At 41.3% G+C, this 26,902-nt stretch overlaps 1 protein-coding gene across 1 annotated transcript in view; it reads right to left on the reverse strand.

Annotated features, from left to right (window-relative positions):
- ctnnbl1 (catenin, beta like 1) overlaps nucleotides 1-26,902 on the reverse strand; it is a 303,435-nt gene that overhangs the window by 172,367 nt on the left and 104,166 nt on the right. Inside the window, exon 6 of the mRNA XM_073061344.1 lies at nucleotides 21,678-21,771. Within this exon, the coding sequence (XP_072917445.1) occupies nucleotides 21,678-21,771 (94 nt within the window). The remainder of the gene's footprint in view (nucleotides 1-21,677; nucleotides 21,772-26,902) is intronic.

A 26,902-nucleotide genomic window follows, 5' to 3' on the forward strand; every position in this document is an offset into this window, starting at 1 on the left:
TGAGTTTGACACCCCTGTTTTAGACTATTTGTCTGAACTTTTGTATGCCACTTAACTTCTAAAAATCTAAGTATGACATATTGCTTGTTCGCCTCCAAAGATATACACACTTTGAATTAAATTCCTTCTGTTATCTCTTTGGCCTTTCTGATAACCTGTATCATCCCAAAATCTTATAGTGTTCTTCAGCATTTACTCTCATTTCAAATGTTATGCCTCATGTATCTAAATAATCTACACACGGATGATTAAAAATGCACCAGCACCAACCCTCTGGGCTCCAGCCCTTCAAAGATTCTGCAGTCTGAGTATGCTCATTAATCCTAGTTCACTGCTTCTAGTCTGTCAGCCAACTTTCCTTCCAAGCTGCTCCAATTCTTTTTGCTAACACGTCTATTTTTTCTCCCTCTAATAAGCCTCCCAAGAGATACCTGGTCAATCATGTTCAAAAAATAATTATCTGCCTGTCATTAGTCAATCAACTTAGCTCAAGACATCACTGCAGAAGCTGTAAAAGGCAGGATTCAGTTGATTCATCAATAATCTTCCTTCCATCAGAATCAAAAATTGAATTGCATTTGATGATTGCAAAGTGCTCAAATCCATTCAAAGTGCATGCCAGTATGACACAAAACCTAACGCATTCAGGCTTGAGCCAAAGAACAGAAAGTCAATTTGCAGCACACAACTGCCCATTATTAACCCGCTCCAGGAAGAGAAAGTTCTAATGGCTATCTTTAAGTGCCAACAACAATATCCTATCAATGTAATATCAATGTACTAAGAGTACTATTTCAGATCAAGAGGCTAGGTAACCAATAGTAAGAATTTATTCCTTACCCATCTATAAAATACGAGTCAAGGGTGCAATAGAAAAATCGCAACTTGCTCCAATGAATACGGTTCTAACAATAGTAAAGCTGTCTGGCCCCATCCAGAACAGTAGACACTATTCACCAGCCATCGGTGATGCAATATGTCTGCAATATCGTCAACAAAGTGTGCTATAGTTATTCAAAGCTACATTAACAATATCCCTTACAATCCGTGACCTGCATTGTATGAAGGATAAGGCAGCAGGCATAAGGGAACACCACCACCAGCAAGCTTTCCTTCAAGTTACAGACACATTGGATAGATTTCACAGCTCCTTCATCTTCACTGGGTCCAAATCTTGAAACGCCAAAAACTGACACAAAACAGGATTGTTAACTGTCAAATGAATATTGATAAAACTACCAATATATGAACCAGAATTGGACTGGTCCATAGGTTGAAATTCTAAATTGGAGGAAGTTTAATTTGATGGGATCAGAAAGGATCTGGATTGAGATAGGCTGTTTTCTGCAAAGAGTGTTACTTGGTAAGTGGGAGACCTTCAAAAGTGAAATTTTGAGAGTACAAAGCTTGTCTGTGCCTGTCAGAATAAAAGGTAAAGATAACAGGCATGGGAAAGCTTTTTTTTAGCAGGTAGGAACAATTGGGGTGTTTAGTGAGTATAAGAAATGCAAGAAAGAAATCAGGAGGGCTAAAAAGAAATTACTCAGGGCCATACAAGGTCTTCCCTCAGGCCACGTGGGAAACAAGTGCAGAAATTCAGGGCCCTAACAGACATTTATATCATTGTTAGTGACAGGTGAGGTGCCAGAGAACTGAAGGATAGCCAATGTTGTTCTGGTGTTCAAAAAAGCCTTTAAAAAAGCCAGGAAATTATAAGCTGGTGAGCCTGACATCAGTAGTGGGTAAGTTATTGGAAGGTATTCTGAGGGACCAGATATATAAGTATTTGGATAGATATGGGCTGATTAAGAATAGTCAGCATAGCTTCGAGCATGGTAGGGGTCATGTTTAGCCAATCTTATAGTTTTTCAAGGATGTTACCAAGAAAGGTGATGAAGGCGAGACACTTGACATGGTCCCCGTATGGAGGTGGGTCATTAAGGTTCAGTCTCTTGGCATTCAAAATCAGGTAGTAAATTGAATTAGACATTGGTTTTGTGGGAGAAGCTACAGAGTAGTGGTACACAGTTGCCACTCTGAATAGAGGTCTGTGACTAGTAGGATCAGTGCTGGGTCCATCTATATCAACGAATTAGATGATAATTTGGTTCGCTGGACCAGCAAATTTGCAGATGACGCCAATGAAGGCTATTGTGGCTTGCAGATGGATCTGAACCAACTGGAAAATGAGCTGTGAAATGGCAAATGGAATTTAATGCAGACATGCAAGGTGTTGCACTTCAGTAGATCTTACACAGTGACTGGTGGAGCACTGAGGTGTGTTGTAGAACAAAGGGATTTGGGAATGCAGGTCCATAATTTGTTGAAATTAGCATCATAGGTAAGGTCATAAAGAAAACTTTTGGCACATTGGTTTACATAAATCAAAGTACTGAGTATAGGAAATAGAACGTTGGCGAGGCCTAATTTGGAACGTTGTGTGCAGTTTTGGAAATATGTAAATAAGGTTGAAAGAGTACAGAGAAATTTTACAAGAATATTGCTGGATCTTAATTCCTTGGAACATCGAACATAGAGGGGAGATTTCATAAAGGTATACAAAATTATGAGGTGTAGAAAGGATAAATGCAAGCAGGCTTTTTCCACCGATGTTGGGTCGAATTACAACCAGAGGTCACATGTTAAAGGTGAAAGGTAAAAAATTTAAGGGGAACAGGAGAGGAAACTTCTTTACTCAAAGAATCATGAGGGTGGAACAAGCTGACAGCACAAGTGGTACATGCAAGCTTGATTTCAACATTTAAGAGAAGTTTGGGGGAGGTAGTGGTTCCTGTGCAGGTCGATGAGAGTAGTTAGCTTAAATGGTTCAGCACACTCTTGATGGGCCTTAGGGCCTACACTGCCATATTCTGTAACTCCAAATAAACAGCTTGGGGGAATGGGAAAAACATGCCAGATGAAAGTCAATGAGGATGCATTTAGACAGGAAGAATGGGAAGAAGCAAAAGGGAATGATGGATACTCACTGAAAGCGGTACACAGATTGAGGAAGTAGTTTTTAAGGCTTCAGCATTTCTGGGCTTTATTAATAAAAGCACAGAATAAAAAAAGCAGAAACTCATGCTGAAGCTTAAAAAGTAACCAGTCCAACTTCAGATTGAGTTGTATATTCAGTTTTGGTCACAATTTTCTAGCAGTGCATTACAATGGATGCTGAAAAGTTTTACAAGAACATAAATAAAACAAAACTCTTGTGCATAACATACTATATTCCTTTTACCTATTCTCATCAATAAAGTTGTGCATCCTCTTAGAAGCACTGAATGGTTAAAGCACAGAATGAGGCCCATCATGTCTCTGCCAAATAAACTTTTTAGTTCCAACTCTCTAGCCCTTTACCCAGGGCACTGAAATGGCTCCTTTACCTTGTATTTGTCACAATCCCCCTTGATGACCACAATAGAACCTACCTCTATGTCAGTGATTCCCTAACATTTTTGGGTTTCTGCCCCCTTGTCTCCCAGATCACATCCCCAGTGTACTCCTCTCCCTTTCTGACCATTACATTTACGATGAACAGTGAATGAAGATAGAAACAGCAGTGACAAATAAAGTAATTGCAAAACAATGTAAATCCATTGTGCATCAGTACTCCAATTAGTCACTACTTGGTGTTTTCACCTTTCAATGAGATGAGTAGTTCTGGAAAGATGTAAACAAGGTTGAAAGAGTACAGAGAAAATTTACAAGGATATTGCCGGGTCTTTATTCCTTGGAACATCGAAGATAGAGGGGAGATTTCATAGAGGTATACAAAATTATGATGTGTATAGATAGGGTAAATGCAAGCAGGCTTTTCCCACTGAGGTTGGGTGGAATTACAACCAGAGGTCGTGGATTAAAGGTGAACGGTAAGTTTAGGGGTAACAGGAGGGGAAACTTCTTCACTCAATGAGTTGTGAGGGTGGAACAAGCTGCCAGCACAAGTGGTGCATGCAAACTTGATTTCAACGTTTAAAAGAAGTTTGGGGGAGGTAGTAGTTCCTGTGCAGGTCGATGGGAGTAGTCAGTTTAAATGGTTCAGCACAGCTTGGTGCAGTGATATCAGCTTCTCAACTACAGAGCTGAAGGTCCCTCAGAAGGAGTCTCAGATCTTCATGTTCAGTAATTTACAGTTTGTTTTGTTGCTCTGAAAGAAGTTGTGCGACTGCACTGAAACTGCGCTCCACTAAATATCATGCTGGAAAGGCAATAAAGAACACCTTGACCTTTTTTCACAATGCAGGATAGTGGTCAGAGATCTCTTTCTACAACCAATTCTTGATATGATTTTTTTGAACGTTGGCTTCAGGTCAAAGTCAATTTGTAGCAAAATCAATTCATCCTCCATCCTTCCTGTTAATTCCTCGTTACAAATGTTTAGGAATGAATTTATTATCCAACCAGGAATTTGGATCCAGTAAAGATCCCAAAATCTTTTTCACATGTCCTTATACAGCTCAGCCAGATTGTCATGGTATACTTGAAGATCAGCATCTGGTATATTCTTTCTTTCTCTGCCAACTCAGAGAGGCTTAGAAATTGCACTTAACTTAGAAGTGTGGAGACAACTGATTTAACTTTCACGTAATTGCTTTGCAATTGAAGATTAATTTCATTAAATTTTGTGAATAATTTTGGCAAATAAGTAATGTCATGTTGAATATTCAAATTGATTACTGAATGAAGCATTTGAGTCCTCAAAGAATTTTATCAGTTTCAAAAAACACATGAAAGTATCTCAGGTAGTTTCCTTTTGAGAACCACCTGACTTCTGTCTGCAGCCGCAAGCATTCCAACTGTTCATAATTCTGAATCCAAAGCTCTCGAAATAGTAGAGAACCAAGAGCTGAAACTAGATTTTATTCACCACTGTGATTACTGCATTTAATGGTTTGTGCAGCTGATCACTAGGGTTTTCTATGAAGACCTTCCACAGGGGCACCATTGAAAGCATACTGACTGGCTGTCTCGCTGCCTGGTACGGGAACTATATCAACCTTGATCGCTGGACACTGCAGAGAGTGGTATGGACAGACCAGTGCATCTGTGGATGTGAACTTCCCTCCATTGAGAACATTTACAACAGCAGGTGCAAAAAGAAGGCCTGGAAGATCATCGGGGACACCAGTCACCCTAAACATAAACTTCCATCTGGCAAACAGCATTAAAGCCAGGACCAACAGGCTACAGGACAGCTTCTTTCTACAAGCCATTGGAGTGAAAATTCACGTCTGTACACTGTGATGGAGTCATAACGCAAAGATTTTTACTCTCACGACGGGGGATGGAATTAAATAAATTCAAAATTCAGTGAATAGTTGACATGTTAGGTACAGCTTTTTTCAAGGAAGTACAGTCGGCCCTCCTTATTCACGGATTACGCCTGCGCGGATTTAACCAACCATGGATCAGGAAAACCCGGAAGTTCTCTCTCCAGCACTCGTTGCTTGAGCATATACAGACTATTTTTTCTTGTCATTATTCCCTAAACAATACAGTACAACAACTATTTACATAGTATTTACATTGTATTAGATATTATAAGTAATCTAGAAATGACTTAAAAGTACAGGCAGTCCCTGGGTTATGAATGAGTTCCATTCCTGAGTCCATCAATAGTCGGATTTGAGGTCAGAACAGGTACATCCAGTATTATTTAGTGTCAGTTGTCAAACGTTTTTCTTAGTATACAGTATATATTTTACCTTTCTATGCATATAAAACACTTCAGAAACATACATATTTCAATAATTAACCCACTGCGTTGCTTAGTAATAATTGTAGCTTTATCGGGGCAGGGCCTTTCACATGCTCCATTAAAATTGTTCCGATCGTTGACCGACTGTAGCCTAATGCTTATCCAATGACCGATGGCGTTTCACCTCTTTCCAATCACTTTATTACTTCCACCTTATTTTCAATCGTGATTGTGATTATTTTCATCAACAGAAACACCGCGGATTCAGAGCTGCACCGCCAGGTCCTAATGTCCATCGCACTAAGCATGTTAAATAAAGTCCGGGGTTCTGCTGGGTCCTAAAGACACCACACTAAGCCAGGTTAAACAAGAGACTTGAGCATCCATTTTTTTTGGTATCCGCGGGGGGGGGGGGGGGGGGTTCTCGGAACCAATCCCCCGTGGATAAGGAGGGCCGAATGTAATAACCTCACAGTGGTGTCTTGTTGTTGCTGGTGCCTCATCTGTTGCACAAGCAAGAATGTTGGTGAGCAGAATGTCTTTCTCTTTCAAAAATTGCTCAACAACACAAAATATTAATGCCCCCTTCGTATTTCTAGTTTCCTTGCAAAACACAAATCTTGAACCATGCTTTCATCTTTTACGAAACGTACGTAACCAAGAAGCAAAGATTCATTGCCTAGCAGTTGTCTCATCCAAATTCTGTTGTCCTAAGTATGTTGCACAACGTGTCTTTCACATTCTTAGAGATTTCATCTATTCACCTTTAAACATAGCTGTCACTGAGTCTGGTGACTTATGCAAAGTAGAATAATTTCTTCTCCAATTGCATGGGGCTTTCCAGATTTAGTGATGAGCACTGAAATGCTGTACGAAGCGCACAAACCATCAATGTTTGTGAAGTGCTGGCAAACATGTTTTGAAGTCTTTTCCATTTCCAAAAGTTTTCACCAGTAACTGAAAATAAGTCAAGTTCTTGTTTGCTTTATCAGAATGCATTATCTTCAAATGTTCCAACAGCCTCAATGGTTTCATTGCTTCATTTGAAAAATCTGTTTCACAAAACAGACACATAGGCTTGGTGGTGGTATAAATCCCCATTTCAGATACTCCACACTATACTGTTTGCATGTTTTTTCCCCCTTTGGTCTACTTCTACCATTTTTGTTATGGGTTACCAACCATGGCCAATTGCCTAATGTTTAAGTCTAACCTCAATCTCTACAATTAATAAAAGGCAAAGTTATGATGTCATCATAGTTCAGGCAAAATACGACTCTCTGACAGAAAGTTGAGCAGTGATATCTCATTTGGCCTGTGGGCTCGAGAAACACATTCAAGGCTATTCGAAAGAGCAGATTCTGAACCTTGCCCCAATGAATGGCACACCCTAATTTACAGAAGTTGCATTATTGTGTGATTAGAATATGGAAATTGTACCAGCTATCACTGTACTACAGTAGTGAATGGAAATAACACAATTTCTTCAGTCCAGATTTCTCACGATGTGACAAATACATAAGTGTAACATTGTTTTTCAACAACTAAAAATGTGCTTTGAACAAATTCTAAGAGAATGGTGAGTTAGCAAGAGACAAGGTGAATAAAAATCAAATCCTTATAATAAACAATTCATTTCTTAAATTAGGCCTGTAATCCCTCAGCTGCTCCCCTTGCCACTTCTCCCTTTATCTTTATTCCCACCCCCACCCCCCGATGCTCCCACACCCCATAGGGGTCGAAGGAACTACTGCTCTACATCACTGGAGGCAGTTCAATTTAAGTTCCATCCATGTGTGAAACTGTTTTTACATACATCACTCTTAATTCTCTTCTCCTTTATTGTGCACCTGTAATTTAGTCCCCAAACCCCCAACCAATGAGAGTAAACCATTCTATCCAGATCCATCATTTTATGTACTTCTATTAAATTCCAACCCCCAGCATTTTTGTAAGAAAGGAGTCCCAGGCTCATGATGTTTGTTACAGTAGTTGGTCATGCCACAAACTATCAAACTATCCTTGTAAATCTTCCCCAGAATTAAGTTTAATGTCACTGATATATGTTATGAAATTTGCTATTCTGCAGCAGCGGTACAGTGCAATACATAAAAACTATAAATTAAAATAAAATATATATATATTAAAAATTTAATTAAATAAGTTGTGCAATAAGAGAGCAAAAAAGTAGTGTGGTAGTGTTCATTGCCCTTTCAGAAATTTAATGATGGAGAAGAAACTGTTCCTAAAATGTTGAGTGTTTGTCTTCAGGCTCCTGTACTCTTCTCTGATGAGAAGAGAGCATGTCCTGGGCGATGAAGGGTCCCTTTCTCAGGCATCTCCTTTTGAAGATGGCCTCGATGCTGAGGAGGATAATGCCTATGATGAAGGTAGCTTTCCAAAATCTTCCCAATACTTTCACATCCTCTCCAAATGATCTCACATTTAGCATTTGTTGACACTTTCTCAAACAAATGAGTTTCTTTTTTATACTTCTAGCTTACTCATAAAATACATAAACATTTTTATATTACAACTATTATTTTCTTCACGCATGCATTATAGTCATTTTACACTCCAATATTTAAATATAAAGCACACAACATCCTTTGCAAGGGAAAACAAGATTTAACATAGCAATGTCCGAGGCAAGCTGCTCAGATCAGTCTGCTGACTTATAAAACTGTACACCCTATAGAATCCATTCTTCCTATGCTGTGCTAAATGTGTACACAGATGGGTTTGCATCTGTGCCAACTGACTGAGATGGACTGGTGCACAAGAAATGGTTTTAATTAGGTAATTTTTATGCTATTGATTTTTCATTAATGTGATATACACTCATGACAGAAATCTGGCAAAATGTAAAGAATGATATGGTTCTGCCAGCTGTGTAAGGAACAGAAATTAATTTTAGCACTGAATCATTACAAGGATCAAAGTTAAACACTTGTGACTAACAGAATGCCATCTGATGTAATCAACTTTATGACTGTCCCTAACAGTCATAACATGTTGCTAACATTTAGATACTCATATTGTACTTGAATTTTTTTTTACAGGGGAAACACAGAGGACAATGGGTAAAACAATCAGCAAAAACATCAAGCCATTTTGCAATGTTTGATCAGGACTATTACTTAAACAGAACTATGGATATTAAAGCATTAATTCACTGAAAATATTAACCATGACAACTATTACAAGTATTATGAGGTAGTAAACCGGATTAGATATTAGCTTTGTGGGAGAAACCAAATAGTGGTAGTACATGGCTGTCACTCTGACTCGAGGCCAGTGACTAGTGGTGTGCTGCAGGGATCAGGTGCTGGGTCCACTGTTGCACGTCATCTATATCAACGATTTGGGTGATAATGTGGTCAACTGGATCAGCAAATTTGCAGAAGGCACCAAGATTGGAGGTGCAGTGGACAATGAGGAAGGCTATCACGGCTTGCAGTGAGATATGGACCAGTTGGAACTTAATGCAGACATGCGAGGTGTTGTACTTCAATACGTCCAATCTAGGTAGGTCTTACACAGTGAACGGTAGGGCACTGAGGAGTGTAGTAGAACAAAGGGATCTGGGAATACAGGTACATAGTTCATTGAAAGTGGCATCACAGGTAGATAGGGTCATAAAGAAAGCTGTTGGCACACTGACCTTTATAAATCAAAGTATTGAATACAGGAGATGGGATGTTATGTTGAAGTTGTACAAGTCACTGGTGAGGTCTAATTTGGAGTATTGTATGCAGTTTTGATCACCTACCTACAGGAAAGATGTAAATAAAGTTGAAAGAGTACAGAGAAAATTTATAAGGATGTTGCCAGGTTTGGAGGCCTTGAGTTATAAGGAAAGATTGAACAGGTTAAGATTTTATTCCTTGGAACATAGAAGATTGAGAGGAGATTTGATAGACGTATACAAAACTATGAGAGGTATAGATAGGGTAAATGCAAACAGACTTTACTCACTGAGGTTGGGTGGGACTATAACCAGAGGTCATGGCTTAAGGGTGAAAGGTGAAAAGTTGAAGAGGAACATGAAATGCTTCACTCAGAGGGTTATGCGAGTGTGGAACGAGCTGCCAGCACAAGTGGTGCATGCAAACTCGATTTCAACATTTAAACATTTGGATGGGTACAAGGATGGAAGGGATTTGGAGGACTGTGGTCCCAGTGCAGTTCAATGAAAGTAGGCAGTTTAAATGGTTCGGCACAGACTAGAAAGGCTTGTTTTGTGCTGTATTTTTCTATGACTCTACAGACTTTGCATCTTATTTCATGATAAGCCAAAATGACATTTATTTGAGCACAGCAATAAACCCAGTGGCCATTTGATTAGGTGCAGGAGTCTTCTGCTGCTGTAGCCCATCCACTTCAAGGTTTGATGTGTTGCGCATTCAGGGATGCTCTGTACACCACTGTTGTAACGCATGGTTATTTGAGTTACTGTGTCTTCTTGTCAGCCTGAACCAGACTGGCCAGTCTCCACTGACCTCTCTCATTAACAACACACACAAAATGCTGGTGGAACGCAGCAGGCCAGGCAGCATCTATAAGGAGAAGCGCTGTTGATGTTTCGGGCCAAGACCCTTCGTCAGGACTAACTGAGTGTCAGTTCACTAGCTGTCAGTTAGTCCTGACGAAGGGTCTCGGCCCGAAACGTCGACAGTGCTTCTCCCTATAGATGCTGCCTGGCCTGCTGCGTTCCACCAGCATTTTGTGTGTTGCTTGAATTTCCAGCATCTGCAGATTTCCTCGTGTTTGCCTCTCTCATTAACAAGGCATTTTCACCCACAGAATTGCTATTCACCAGACTTTTATTTGCTTTTTGTACCATTCTCTGTAAACTCTAGTGACAGTTGTGCATGAATATCCCATGAGATCAAGAGTTATGTTTTGAAAGGAAAAAGATTTTGGCCTTCTATTAATTTGTTAGACTCTGACATATGCACTTGGTGAATAATGAACAAGAACAAGCTCCTTAAATCTACTGTAAACACGCTGTTCAGCAAGACTGTGAACACACATTTCATCAGGAAATTGTACAATATTTATCAATGTTTAATGTCCTCAATACTAAACTGTAATCATTAAAAGGCAATAAAAATAATTACCTAATGACCGTGTGGCAGACTCTTATGAAAAATAGCCCAACAATTCTTAAATGGTATAAAATCAGTAAGGTGGCAAAATTTAAACTGCAAAAAAAACTGAATGATTTAATCAGTAAATGGAATGCAAAAATAAGATTTATCCACTAAAAATGAAGAATTGCTCAACATAGTGGTAATTCAATCCTTTCATGCCTGGCTAAAGTATCAAATACGTATGCTTCAGGTTAGGCTGCACACCTAGCTAAGCTGTTCAATGTAGTCATAGCAATGATATTTTCCTGACAGTGTGGAAAATTGCCGAAGTAGATCCCCATCATAAACAACAAGTTCAACCCTGCAACCATTCAATTAACTTGACTGATGTGCACAGATTGGTTTCTGAGCTGTCAGGCAGTCTAAACATGCCCAATATATCTAATTTCCAAGATGCAACTGAATCAGCCAGTTGTATTCATTTGACTTTTTTTTGTATTGATGAGACTTTTGAAACCTTTGATTTGTTATGAAAAAGGGAAGAAAGACATGGTTGAATGGATATAAAGTCTTTAGTTACTGAATGCCCATTCTTTGATTTGCCAGAATAGGGAATTCAAGAGGCAAGTATAATTGGAGCAGGGATAAGAGACGGGATTTGCTCAAAGGGATGGGATATTTTCTCAGGAGTGAGGTAGACGTGAGCAAGAGAGCTAAATTTTTCCAATAATCCCTACTCCCGATGCAGTTTAGGGAAGGTTCCTTCTGCATTATACCACCCATCACCTGACAGAAGTGAGTTGATCAGTAAAGATAAAAACAAAAGAACAGGTCATCAAAGAAAAGCAGAATATACTGTAGAAGGAAAAGGCATTAAAATGAAAATCAAATACTGCTGAGAAAATAGATTTTCCCAACCCAGACAGATGTTGTCAAGAGCATTAAGTATATAAAACTAAATCAAAAATAATTTTCACTTTTTTTGTCAAATGTATATCATTCCAATTGAAATGCTACAAGTCAGGGTAAGTTTCTCAACACTTCACCAAAATGAGGCCAAAGCAGGTGAAACATTCTGATAAAGTGCTAAGAGCGAAATAAATCAGAAAAAGTAATAGAAGTGTGCAAACATCCAAACCAGTGTCATAGACTATTAGTGTTCCCAGGTTGCATCCCCATTAGCATTCCCACTGGTGGTTCATTTTATAATACAACTGGGCCTTCCTTCCTCAAAGATTAACTGGGTTTGACAAACACATTGCCTTGCTTCTTTCCAAATATAAACTAAGGCAACGTAAAACAAGTAAACATACATCTCCCATTGAAAATAATGCGATTTAGAAAAACCAATTAAATCCACAGATTAACTAGTTCCTCCAGATTGGTTCTCACTCTCACCAGCAATGATTTTGATCAGGCTTCAGGAACATAAACTCAATGGGAACCATATAGAATTATCAGCTGCATAGAGTCCACAATTTCCAATCAAACACTACTTTGCTTGTGCTGAACTTTGACTTATTTGTTTGAAAACTTAAACATCACCAACATAATGATGCAACTTAAAACTGCAGCATTGCCGGAATCAAGAATTCAATTATCTAATGTTCTGTATTGTCCATGAATAAAAAGCAAACGCTTGCTCTGCACTGACCTTCACAAAGATCACAAAACAAAACAGAAAAAAATTATGAAAAACTATACATAAAGAAAATAATAAATGAGCAAAAGAAAACAAATTATGCAAATAATTCATGAGGATATGAGTTCTAGAGTCCTTGAAATTGAATCTGTGGGTAGTGGAATTAACGAGTGAAATTACCCATGCCATTTCAGGAGCCTCATGGTTGCAGGATAATCACTGTTCCTAAATTAGATCTGTATTGCAACTTTTGCATAGCATCACCAGTATTTCCAATTCACTTCTCAAGTGTAGTGGACAAGGGTTTCACTCTATTTTCTCATTACATATCCCTGTTTTGCATTTGGTTAACAATTCTCTACTTCTTCAGTCTGCTGAAAAAAATTTGGCATGTCCCCTTTGACCATCACCAGTCTTTTCTGAAGCACTAGAGAAAGCATCATATTCAGATACATCACTGCTTAGTATTGCAACTGTTCTGCCCATGACTGCAAGAAACTGCAGAGTTGTAAACACAGCTCAACACATCACAGGAACCAGCTTTTCCCTTCATGGACTCTGTCTAGACTTCTCTCTACCTTGGTAAAGCAACCAACATAATCAAAGACCTGGACATTCTACCTTCTTCCCCCTTCCATTGGGCAGAGGATAACAAAGCCTGAAAGCAGGTACCACCAGGTTCAAGGAGAGCTTCCATCCCACTGTTATAGGACTATTGAACAGTCCCCTAGTACAGTAACATGCACTCTTCACTTCACAATACATCTTGCTATGGTGTTGCACCTTATTGTCTACATGCACTACACACTCTCTTATTCTGTACTGTTGTTTGCCCTTATACTCTTCAACATACTGTTGCATTGAATTGATCTGTATGGATGGCATGCAAAACAATTTTTTTTCCATTTTGATTGTCTGTTGTTGCACATGACAATAATATATTTTACCAAACTCCTCTCTCAACACCTCACTAACTTACCAACACTTGATACTATAATCATGATGGTAGACCATTCAGTGCCATGTACATAGTTTAAAGACATAGCATTCCACTTAATCCTGATCTGCAAGTTTCCTGAAAAACTTCTTTTACATAAAGCTAACTCTCCTCTCATTCAGAACTGATAGTCTCCAGTTCACTCTTATACAATTGTACTTGTAAGTTGTAATAACAAAAATCCAGTTTAAACAGGCCATCATGCAACCTAGCTGAAGCCACACAATATGTATCAAACCTACAAGCAGCTTGATGACTACACAGTTGCAGATGATGGTGTAAGCACCCTCTATGCAGATCACTGCACAACACATACAGTGTCTATAAAAAGTATTCAACTTCCATGTTTACCGTAGATTCCGTACTACAGAGCGCACCTGATTAAAAGCCACAGGCTCTAATTTTAGAAAGAAAATCAATTTTGTACTTGTACAAGCCGCACCGGATTTTAAGCCGCAGGTGTCCCACGTTGTAATATGAGATATTTACACAGAAAGATATTACACGTGAGGATTTTTTAACTTTTAATTAAATCCGTATGGTAACATAAACAAATACATATTGCAAATGCTTTTTTTCGAACCGTGCCTGTAACACGGCTACTTTTAAATATACATACGTATCGGTAACACACAAATTACGTTGCGTATACTTTTTTACTGAACAGTGCACGAACAACATTCCAATATCTCCTAACGACTGGTAAAAAAATATATACTGCAGCCTACCAGGAAAAGTTATTGATCGCCTTTAACTTAAAAGCTGCATCATATGTTTGCAGCGTTCTCGCGCGGGTCTAATGCGCTCGCCCCCACCTTTCCGTTTATCGCAAACCGGTATTTTCCCACAAGACGCGGCGAAACCGGATGTGACGTCATAGCATCCCAGGATGTAGTACAGAAAACAAATATACTTAAAACACTTCTAACTTTAACTAGAAAATACTAACAAATGAATTACTAAGCGAAAATATTATAAACTAAATAACTGCCATAAAGGCAGCACAATGCTTTTCTTCGAGTGTTTTCCATGTTGATGAGGGTGAGTACAAATGACTGATTTACAATAATTTAATTGTGAAAGTGCGCTTGATTTATCGTACAATTTCATTGGACCTCTGTGAACTACTCATCAATTTTATTGGTCTACTGTTACGAGGCAAAATGTTTTTGGCGGCATGAAAAAAAACCATGTATTAGCCGCACCGTAGTAAAGGCCGCAGTGTTCAAAGCTGTTCAAAGCGTAGGAAAAAAGTAGCGGCTTATAATCCGGCATTTACGGTAATTGTTTTACAACATTGAACCACTGAAGATTTAATTTGGCTTTTTTGACACTGATCAACAGAAAAAATATTTTTGTGTCAAAGTGAAAACAGACTGATCTCTACAAAGTGAACTAAATTAATCACAAATATAAAACACAAAATAATTGATGACATTAAGTATTCACCCCCTTTAATATGACACACCAAATCATCACTGGTGCAGCCAATTGTTTTTAGAAGTCACATAATTAGTGAACCATATAACCATATAACTATTACAGCACAGAAACAGGCCATCTCAGCCCTTCTAGTCCATGCCAGACGCTTACTCTCACCTAGTCCCACTGACCCGCACTCAGCCCATAACCCTCCATTCCTTTCCTGTCCATATACCTATCAAGTTAGAAGAGGATCACCGTACGCAGTAAAAGTGCTTCAATTGATTGTAGTAAAAAATACACCTGTATAGAACATAGAATAGTACAGCATATTACAGGCCCTTCAGCCCACAATGTTGTGCCGACCCTCAAACCCTGCCTCCCATATAACCCCCCACCTTAAATTCCTCCATATACCTGTATCTAGAAAGTCCAACAACTGGTGAATCAGTATCCTGGCAAACACTCCAAGCAACTCCATGAAAGGCACAAGTCAGGAGATGAATACAAGAAAATTCCCAAGTCACTGAATATCCCTTAGAGTACAGTTAAGTCAATCATCAAGAAATGGAAGGAATATGGCACAGCTATAAATCTGTCTAGAGCAGGCTATCCTCAAAATCTGATTGACCGTGCAAGAAGGGGACCAATGAGGGAGGCCACCAAGAGACCTATGACAACTCTGGAAGAGTTACAAGCTTCAGAGGCTGAGATGGGAGAAATTGCGCATACAACAACTGTTACCCGAGTGCTTCACCAGTTGCAGCTTTATGGGAGAACGGCAAAGAGAAAACCACTGTTGAAAATAGCTCACAAGAAATCTCAGCTAGAGCTTGCCAGAAGGCTTATGGAAGTCTCTGAAGTCAACCAGAAGGTTCTATGATCTGATGAAACCAAAATTGAGCTTTCTGGCCATCAGACTAAACACTACACATCATCAGAAGCAACACCATCCCTACAGTGGAACATGGTGGTGGCTGCATCGTGCTGCGGGGATGCTTCACTACAGCAGGCCCTGGAAGGCTTGTGAAGGTAGAGGGTAAAATGAATGCAGCAAAATACAGGGAAATCCTGGAGGAAACCCTGATGCAGTTTGCAAGATTACTGTGACTTGGGAGATTAGAAAAGTAAGAGGGCTATGGATGAAGCTTGGAAAAATAGAGGGCTATGGATAAGCCTAGGCATTTTCTATAGTAAGTTCAGCACTGCATTGTGGGCCGAAGGGCCTGTATTGTGCTGTAGGTTTTCTATTTGTTTTCCAGCAAGACAATGACCCGAAGTATAAAGCCAAAGCTACACAAGGATAGCTTAAAAATAAAGTTAATGTCCTGGAGCGGCCAAGTCAGAATCCACACTTCAATCCAACTGTGAATTTGTGGCTGGATTTGAAATGGTCTGTTCACTCACGATCCCCATGCAATCTGACAGAGTTTAAGCAGTTTTGTAAAGAAGAATGGGGAAAAATTGCAGTCCAGATCTGTAAAGCTGATAGAGACCTATCCACACAGACTTAAGGCTTTAATTGCTACCAAAGGTGCATCTACCAAATACTGACTTGAATGGGGTGAGTAATTATGCATCAATTATTTTGTGCTTAACAAATGTAATAAACTTAGACAGATTTGTAGAAATTTGTTTCCTCTTTGACACAAAAGAGTTTTTTCTGTTGACCAGTGTCAAAAAAGTCAAATTAAATCCACTTTGATCCAATATTGTAAAACAATAAAATATTTAAACTTCGGGTGAACAGTTCTTATTGGCACAGTACTAGGATCAAACTTGCCTGTTAACTGCAAAGCTAACATTCCTTAAATTATACAACAGTGAAGGAAATTGCAAGTGGCTGAAAAGAAAACAAATGTACTGAAGACCACATAGGTGCAGTTGGAGTGCTGCATGCAGCCAGCAGAGGTGGGAGAATAGGATGAGAAGGTGTGGAGAGGCAATTACAATGAATTCCAGTTAACTGAAGCACATTGGGCCAGTACACTTTGGCCTAATTAAGCAGCAACCCGAAATAGCCAAAGTTTCATGGAAATAGTTAAGAAGGTATTGTAGTCGCGTGCAATGCGCTACTAAAGAAACACACGGGAGCTGAACTCAGAATGCCTTTACTGATTCAAAATTGCGCACTTAAATCTCCCCTCCCATGGGCCCTGTGACTCGCAGGGTGGACGTGATGTCAGACTGTCCCCGGAAGGTCCGCCCTGAGTGGGTAGTACCAAACGCGCTACCGTGTGACTGCCCATGGCTCCCAATGGCGGTTCGAGTCCCGCATGTGCCACACCACCCCCCCCCCCCCCGAGAAACATCCATCGGGGGAGTGGAGCCCCCAGCCTGCATGGCTTGCCTGGGTGGCCGGCCTTGCCAGCGCGGTGCGGGTACCCTCACTGGTTGCTCAATGTCAAAGTGCACCAGTTTGAGGCAGTCCACTGTAAAAGTTTCTTCCTGGCCACCCACCTCTACGACTCATGTGGTTCCGCTGTGCCGGATCACCTTGAAGGGTCCCTCATACGGCCACTGTAGAGGTGACCTGTGCATGCCCCTGCGAACAAAAACATACTCACAGTCTCAGAGGTCTTTAGGGGTGAAGGATGGCGTGGGACCATGCCTGGAGGTCGGAACCGGTGCCAGGGTCCCTACCTTGTCCCGCAGCCTCGTTAGCACTGCTGCTGGAGTTTCTTTCGAACCTTGGGCCTCTGGTACGAACTTGCCTACGACCGTCAGGGGGGCGCCGTAGACCAATTCTGCAGAGGAGGTGTCCAGATCCTCCTTTGGGGCTGTGCGGATGCCCAGCAGGACCCAGGGAAGCTCATCTGTCCAGTCGGGGCCCCTAAGGCACGCCATCAGGGCCGACTTGAGATGCCAGTGGAATCGCTCTACCAAACCGTTGGACTGGGGATGGTACGCTGTGGTGTGATGCAGCTGGGTGCCCAGGAGCTGCGCCAGTGCTGTCCACAAACCAGACGTGAACTGTGCCCCTCTGTCTGAGGTGATGTCCATTGGGAGGCCAAACCTGGCGATCCAGTTTGCAATGAGTGCCCTGGCGCAGGACTCAGTGGACGAGTCTGCGAGCGGTACGGCTTCCGGCCATCTGGTGAACCTGTCTACCATGGTAAAGATATACCTGGTGCCCCGGGAGACTGGCAGGGGGCCGACGATGTCCACGTGGATGTGTTGGAACCTCCTGTGCGTCAGCTGGAACTGCTGGAGGGGAGCCTTCACGTGTTGCTGGACTTTGGCAGTCTGGCAGTGTACGCAGGTCCTGGCACAGTGTCCGACCTGTTTGCGCAAACTGTGCCAGATGAATCTGTCCGCTACCAGCTTGATGGTCGCCTGGATGGATGGGTGGGCCAGGTCGAGCAGCATGTAGAATACCCGGCGCCTCCATGCTGCTGGTACCACGGGTGGGGGTTTGCCGGTAGACACGTTGCACAGGAGTCGATTTGCTGCCGGGCCGATGGAGATGTCCTCCAACTGGAGCCCCGAAACGGCGGTGCAGTAAGCTGGGATCTCGGTGTCCGACCGTTGTGCTTCCGCCAGTGCTGCAAAGACTATTCCTGAGGATGATATGCCCACTGAGTGGAGGCAGGGGTGAGACAGTGTGTCGGTGACGACATTGTTCTTCCTTGCGATGTGGCAGACGTCCATGGTGAATTCTAAAATAAAGGACAGGTGCCTCTGCTGCTGAGCCGACCATGGGTCCGATACCTTGGCCAGTGCGAAGGTGAGGGGCTTGTGGTCCGTATACACGGTGAACTCCCTTCCCTTGAGGAAGTACTGGAAATGCCGGATAGCCAGGTAAAGCGCTAGCAACTCTCTGTCTAAAGTGCTGTACTTCACCTCTGGTCCAATTACTGGTGCCATTTGCAACGGTAAGTTCGGGGCCTGGGACCACGTTACCAGTGTCCATGTTCGGGGGGGGGGGGGCGGAGTACACTGACTTTGGCCCCGTTGTTGGTCCCAGAGCTATAGAAGGCTGTCTCGGTGGCCAGCCATCATAACCATTAGCGACAGCTGGCCCCAGCGTTTCCCAGAAAAGCACATGGTGGATGACAGCAGAGCGCACCTGAGCCCCATCTTTGGTGCTAGAAACACCATTGTTCCGAACTTTCGTCTTTTTCCCCGTGGGTCTCGATGGCTTCGATTGCAGACGGCCTGGGCTTTGGGGCGTGTGATCGTGGCTAGGCCAATGGAGGCTGCTCCACGTTGCTTGCTCTGCCAAGGGACATCTGCTTTAGCCGTGACCCTGCGCAGGTCATTGAAATCCTCACTTGCGAGGAGGTGGCGAATGTCCTCTGGCATTTGCTCGAGGAACAACTGTTCAAATTAAAGGGATGGCTTATGGCCGTCCATGAGCGCCAGCATATCATTCATGAGCTCGGATGGCGTGCGGTCGCCCAGGCCGTCCATGTGTAGGAGCTGCACGGCCCGTTCGCAGCGGGAGAGTCCGAAGGTACTGATGAGGAGCACCTTAAGCTTAGTGTACCTGTCCTCCATTGGTGGCTGGTGTAGGAAGTCGATGATCCGGCCTGCCATCTCCTGGTCGAGCGTGCTGACCATGTAGTAGTACTGCGTGGCATCGGCTGTAATGTCTCTGATATTGAACTGGGCCTCAGCCTGCTTGAACCAAACGTGGGGCTGAGTGACCCCAAAAGTCAGGAGTTTCAGAGACACCGCACTGTTTGAGTTGCTCGAACTCATGGCTGGTCATTGAGTCGCCGGCTCCAGATGCTGTCTGGAACATCAGGGTCACCAATGTAGTCGCACGCAATGCACTACTAAAGAAACACACGGAGGCAGAGAGAGCTGAATTCAGAATGGCTTTACTGATTCAAAATTGCACGCTTAAATCTCCCTTCCCATGGGCTCCTGTGACCCACGGGGCGGACTTGACGTCAGACTGTCCCCGGAAGGTCCGCCCTGAGTGGGTAGTTCCAAACTCACTACCGCGAGTCTGCCTGCAGCTCCCGATGGCAGTTCGAGTCCCGCGTCCCACAGCATACCATTTAACTAATAAATTATGTACACTACCTATACTACAGTACTATAAAACTGTGTATTAGTTCCTGATATTTATCAACAGAGGAATACATCTAGTGCATACTGTCTTTTTCTTGATTAACTGTAAATGAACAAAATCAGTGCAAACACCTAGTGCAGATAATATACTGCCTTCGTACAATACTTCTGATGATTGCATCCTCAAAATCTTCATTTTTATTGTAACATTCAAGATGATTGTCAATACCTTCAAATTCTTCACAGTTCCTAATTTGTTGAAGTAGCAAAATCGTTTCATTTTCACTCCCAGCTGTTTCTGCTGCCTCCAAGTCTGAATGCTTAAAATTGCAGTGAGCAAATCATTTCTGAATTATCTAACTGCTTGTAACTCGCCAGCTATCAGTGACAAAAATCATGACTTTTTGAACACAAACACACATAATTGACACTATTTAAAACCGATTCCTCTTATCAAGGTGCAGTATCTTACAAGCGCAAGTGATTAATGCTCGTTAGAAACTGTTCAGCAACTGCCTCCTATCCCAAAGGGAATCCTGGCTAATTTCTAGATTAGCTTTTGTTCTTTAAGAGTTGTCTGAAGGAAGCAGAGGCAGAGAGAGCTGAACTCAGAATGCCTTTACTGATTCAAAATCGCATGCTTAAATCTCCCCTCCCATGGGGCTGTGACCCGCGGGGCGGACGTGACGTCAGACTGTCCCCGGAAGGTCCGCCCTGAGCAGGTAGTTCCAAACTCACTACCGCTCTGAGAAATCGATGGCCAAATTAACTGGAATCCACTGAGAGGTTCTGAAGGCAAGAGCGCTTGGATTGAGATAAGGAGACATGGAGAGGTACTGAGAATTATAAAAATTGCAAATAAAGGAGTGGAAAGTAGAAAAAATCATTAACATTTTAAATTCTAAATAAATCTTACTAACATTTCACACAAATGTACTTCTTGCCATTTAATACCCAGTTTCTTTTGTGTGTGTTGTTACAAATCATTCATGTCCTTTCTAATGTAGAAAATAATGGGCACTCTTTTCTACTGTGTCATGTTTCCAATATTATCTCTCATGTTTATTGTCATTAATAATGTATTATTTTTATGAATTGCAATGGAATCCTATAGTTGACAAACTATTTTAATACAATGTTCAAAATAATACTTCATAGAAACATAGAAAATCTATAGCACAATACAGGCCCTTCGGCCCACCAACCTGTGCCGAACATGTCCTTACCTTAGAAATTACCGAGAGTTACCCATAGCCTTCTATTTTTCTGAGCTCCGTGTACCTCCAGGAGTCTCCTAAAAGACCCTATTGTATCCGTCACCGGCAGCCAATTCCACACACTCAGCACTCTCTACATAAAAAACTTACTCCTGACATCTCCTCTGTACCTACTTCCAAGCACCTTAAAACTGTGCCCTCTCATGCTAGCCATTCCAGCCCTGGGAAAAAGACTCTGACTATCCACACGATCAATGCCTCTCATCATCTTACACACCTCTATCAGGTCACCTCTCATCCTCCATCGCTCCAAGGAAATAAGGCTGAGTTCATTCAACCACGTTAAAGAACAAAGCATAAAGGATGTTCCCATTTATCATGTTCATAAATTATTTCTATTGAATACTTAACCTTCAGAGTGACAATGCAGTATATTCCCAATTGTTAGATAGGCTTTCCTCTTACTTTAAGAGAGGAAGGCCACATAATTACAAGCTAAATTCAGAAATATCACAAACAAGGCTGGATAGTCATGAATCTCATTACATAGAAGAGAAAAAACAAATCAGGCACAACCTACCTAATGTATTGTGAACGCCATCTGCTTCTTCCTTCACTGTCTCATCCAATCGTTCCAGGTTCTGAACCAGCAGTGCCACCACTTGTCCTTCCAACTAAATTAACACAGAATCATATCAATCCTTTTCATACTCCAAAATATCTAACATATTCTAAACCACGCATATTTTTATTGATAGACATAATTCACTAACAAAAGAATCAGAAAGCTGCATGTAAATATTTTCCATTTGGCCAGCAGATGAGTAAATTTGCCAGATGACATACAAATGGGATTTGTGGCTGGTTGCTACTTTGAACAACTTGTGTGCTGTTTACAAAAGAAACCAAAGAAAATGGACACAGAAGCAGTCATTTCTGCCAATCTTACAGTGAAAAGCTCAAAAGTCAGGTACAGATATGGCAGAGGTAATCCTTTCTCAATTCGCTAGCTTTTTCCAAATGATTACATTACTACAATAAAGCATAAAATGCCATTGAAACACTTTTGAATATGGTACTTAAAAGTGATAAGTGAAGAGATAACATACAAAAGCAAAATCAGATTTTCCCATCCAAAAATCCTATAATAAAACTAATCATATCTCTTTTTCACAGGATGTAGTTTCATTTTATTCACAACCTCCCACACTGAACACTATGCAGGAACTACATCGTTTAGCTTTAACTGCTTTTGAGGGGCATAAACAACTTCAGCCAAATCAAATGCATAACTCAACTTCCTGTTCAGGTGCTAATTCATAGCAGGGTTCGGTGGACAGAGTCAAAATGATTTTTGGGGAGGTAGTGATATTAGATACTAATAAAGTAGCCACTGAGTGTATACTCGTGCTCTTCTGCTGCTAACAGACCATCCACTTCAAGGTTCGACATGTTGTACATTCAGAGAAGCTCTTCTGCACACCACTGTTGTAAGGCATGATTATTTGAGTTACTGCTGTTGTCAGCTTGAACAAGTCTGACTATTCTCCTCTGAACTTGATCATTAACAAAGCTTTTTTGCCCATAGTGCTGCCGCTCACTGGATATTATTTTGTTTTTTTCCATCATTCTCTATAGACTATTAGGACTGTTGTGCATGAAAATCCCAGGTGATCAGCAGTTTCTGAGATACTTAAAGCACACTATCTGGCATCAACGGTCAAAGTCACTTAGATTGCATTTCTTCCCCATTCTGACGTTTGGTCTGAACAACAATAATAACTTATTGATAGAGCTCTTTTCAAAGTGCTTTACAATGGGATAAAGTGCAAACATGCAAATAAAAGACAAAAAGATGTTGGGAGCAAGGTTAAATAAATAGTTTGAGCTTGCATTTAAAAGTGCCATGCAAGTCTGCATCATTTACGGTTCTGCTAATACTCTGAGGGAGATTGCATAAGTTTAAAGGACCAATGGAAGAAGATTTGAACTCAAGCATAAATGAAAGCTATTCTGTACTGTACTCCACTCCCAAAATATGGAGAGCTTTAAAAATAAATAAGAAAACTTTAAAATCAATTCTAAAAAGATACAGGAACCCAATGCTAGTTAGGATGGGAGAGATGGGTTCCCTCATCTTGGTTTTAGTTAGAAGTCTTGCAAGGGTGTTCTGAATGAGTTGAAATTCGTCAATAGATTGCTTGGAAAGCCAGTAAAATGTACATTTAAATAATCTAGTCTATTCGATATAAAGGCAACTGAACTGGGCAAGAACATTTTGACCAAGTCTGCATGCTTTTAAGCATTGAGTTACTGCCACATGATTGGCTGATTAGATATTTGCATTAGAATTTGGTGCTGGTGCAATAATCAGCATAATTTGAATTTGACAGATTCACCATCCTCTGGCTAAAGAAATACCTTCTCATCTCTTTCTAAAAGGACATCCCTTTATTCTGAGGCTGACCCATTATAGAAAACATCCTCTCCACATTCACTTTGTCTAGGTCATTCATTAAAAGTTTAAAGTAAAATTATTATCACAGTGCATATAGAACCGTGAAACTTATGGGCATACTCAATAAATCTACAGTACAATAACCATAAAAGAATTGATTAAAGACTGCACCAACTTGGGTGTTCAACCAGTGTGCAAAAGACAACAAACTGCAAATAGAAAAATAAAAAAAAAATAATAAATAAGTAAGCAATAAATATTGAGAACATGCGATGAAACATAGAAAATAGGTGCAGGAGTAGGCCATTTGGCCCTTCGAGCCTGCACCGCCATTCAGTATGATCATGGCTGATCATCCAACTCAGAACCCTATCCCTGCTTTCTCTACATACCCCCGATCCCTTTAGCCACAAGGGCCATATCTAACTTCCTCTTAAATATAGCCAATGAACTGGCCTCAACTGTTTCCTGTGGCAGAGAATTTCACAGATTCACCACTCTCTGTGTGAAGAAGTTTTTCCTCATCTTGGTCCTAAAAGGCTTCCCCTTTATCCTTAAACTGTGACCCCTCTTTCTGGACTTCCCCAACATCAGAAACAATCTTCCTGCATCTAGCCTGCATTTAGAATGTTATACATTTCAATAAGATCCCCCCTCAATCTTCTAAATTCCAGTGAGTATAAGCCTAGTCGATCCAGTCTTTCTTCATATGAAAGTCCTGCCATCCCAGGAATCAATCTGGGGAACCTTCTTTGTACTCCCTCTATGGCAAGAATGTCTTTCCTCAGATTAGGGGACCAAAACTGCACACAATACTCTAGGTGTGGTATCACCAAGGCCTTATACATCTGCAGTAGAACCTCCCTGCTCCTGTACTCAAATCCTTTTGCTATGAATGCCAACATACCATTTGCCTTTTTCACCACCTACTGTACCTGCATGCCCACCTTCAATGACTGGTGTACAATGACACCCAGGTCTCGTTGCACCTCCCCTTTTCCTAATCGGCCACCGTTCAGATAATAAGCTGTTTTCCTGTTCTTGCAGCCAAAGTGGATAATCTCACATTTACCCACATTAAATTGCATTTGCCCACTCACCTAACCTAGCCAAGTCACCCTGCATCCTCTTAGCATCCTCCTCACAGCTAACACCGCCACCCAGCGTCGTGTCATCCACAAACTTGGAGATGCTGCATTTAATTCCCTCGTCTAAATCATTAATATATATTGTAAACAACTGGGGTCCCAGCAGAGCCTTGCGGTACCCCACTAGTCACTGCCTGCTATTCTGAAAAGGTCCTGTTTACTCCCACTCTTTGCTTCCTGTCTGCCAACCAATTCTCTATCCACATCAATACCATACCCCCAGTACTGTGTGCTTTAAGTTTGCACACTAATCTCCTGTGTGGGACCTTGTCAAAAGCCTTTTGAAAATCTAAATATACCACATCCACTGGCTCTCCCCTATCCACTCTACTAGTTACATCTTCAAAAAATTCTATAAGATTTGTCAGACATGATTTTCCTTTCACAAACCCATGCTGACTTTGTCTAATGTTTTCACCTCTTTCCAAATGTGCTATCACATCTTTGATAACCAACTCTAGCATTTTCCCCACCACTGATGTCAGACTAACCGGTCTATAATTCCCCGGTTTTTCTCTCCCTCCTTTTTTAAAAAGTGGGGTTACATTAGCCACCCTCCAATCCTCAGGAACTAATCCAGAATCTAAGGAGTTTTGAAAAATTATCACTAATGCATCCACTATTTCTTGGGCTACTTCCTTAAGCACTCTGGGATGCAGACCATCTGGCCCTGGGGATTTATCTGCCTTTAATCCCTTCAATTTACCTAACACCACTTCCCTACTAACATGTATTTCCCTCAGTTCCTCCATCTCACTAGACCCTCAGACCCCTACTATTTCCGGAAGATTATTTATGCCCTCCTTAGTGAAGACAGAACCAAAGTAGTTATTCAATTGGTCTGCCATGTCCTTGATCCCTATGATCAATTCACCTGTTTCTGACTGTAAGGGACCTACATTTGTCTTAACCAATCTTTTTCTTTTCACATATCTATAAAAGCTTTTACAGTCAGTTTTTATGTTCCCTGCCAGCTTTCTCTCATAATCTTTTTTCCCTTTCCTAATTAAGCCCTTTGTCCTCCTCTGCTGGTCTCTGAATTTCTCCCAGTCCTCAGGTGTGCCACTTTTTTTGCTAATTTATATGTTTCTTCTTTGGACTTGATACTATCCCTAATTTCCCTTGTCAGCCACGGGTACACTACCTTCCCTGGTTTATTCTTTTGCCAAACTGGGATGAACAATTGCTATAGTTCATCGATGCGATCTTTAAATGCTTGCCATTGCATATCCACCGTCAACCCTTTAAGTATAATTTGCCAGTCTATCTTAGCTAATTCACGTCTCATACCTTCGAAGTTACACTTCTTTAAGTTCAGAACCTTTGTTTCTGAATTAACTGTCACTCTCCATCTTAATGAAGAATTCCACCATATTATGGTCACTCTTACCCAAGGGGCCTCGCACAACAAGATTGCTAACTAACCCTTCCTCATTGCTCAATACCCAATCTAGAAAGGCCTGCTCTCTAGTTGGTTCCTCGACATGTTGGTTCAGAAAACCATCCCGCATACATTCCAAGAAATCCTCTACCTCAGCATCCTTACCAATTTGGTTCACCCAATCTATATGTAGATTGAAGTCACCCATTATAACTACTGTTCTTTTATTGCATGCATTTCTAATTTCCTGTTTAATGCCATCCCCAACCTCACTACTACTGTTAGGTGGCCTGTACACAACTCCCACCAGCGTTTTCTGCCCCTTAGTGTCATTGACAGTGAGTCCGTAGGTTGTGGGAACATTTCAGTGATGGGGCAAGTGAAGTTGTGAAGTCATCCCATACGGTTCAAGAGCCAGACAACTGAGGGGTAATAACTGTTCCTAACCTGGTGCTGTGAGTCCTGAGCTCCTGTACCTTGAGAAGGGATGGTGGGGGTCCCTGATGATGGAAGCTGCTTTCCTGTGGCAGCATTTCATACAGATGTGCTCAATGGTTGGGAGGACTTTATCTGTGATGGACTTGGCTGTGTCCACTACTTTTTGTAGCATTTTTCACTCAAGGGCATTGGTATTTCCCTACAAACCTGCTATGCAGCCAGTCAATATACTTTCCACTACACATCTATAAGTTTGCCAAAGGTTTAGATGTCATGCTGAATTTTCGCAAACAACTATGGAAGTTGAGGTGTTGCTGTGTTTTCTGCAGAAAAGCACTCGCGGTGCCCATAAAAAGTATTCACACCGCACCCCCCCCCCC

This window comes from Hemitrygon akajei, chromosome 11 (assembly GCF_048418815.1).
Source record: "Hemitrygon akajei chromosome 11, sHemAka1.3, whole genome shotgun sequence".
In the NCBI taxonomy this organism is placed as follows: domain Eukaryota; kingdom Metazoa; phylum Chordata; class Chondrichthyes; order Myliobatiformes; family Dasyatidae; genus Hemitrygon; species Hemitrygon akajei.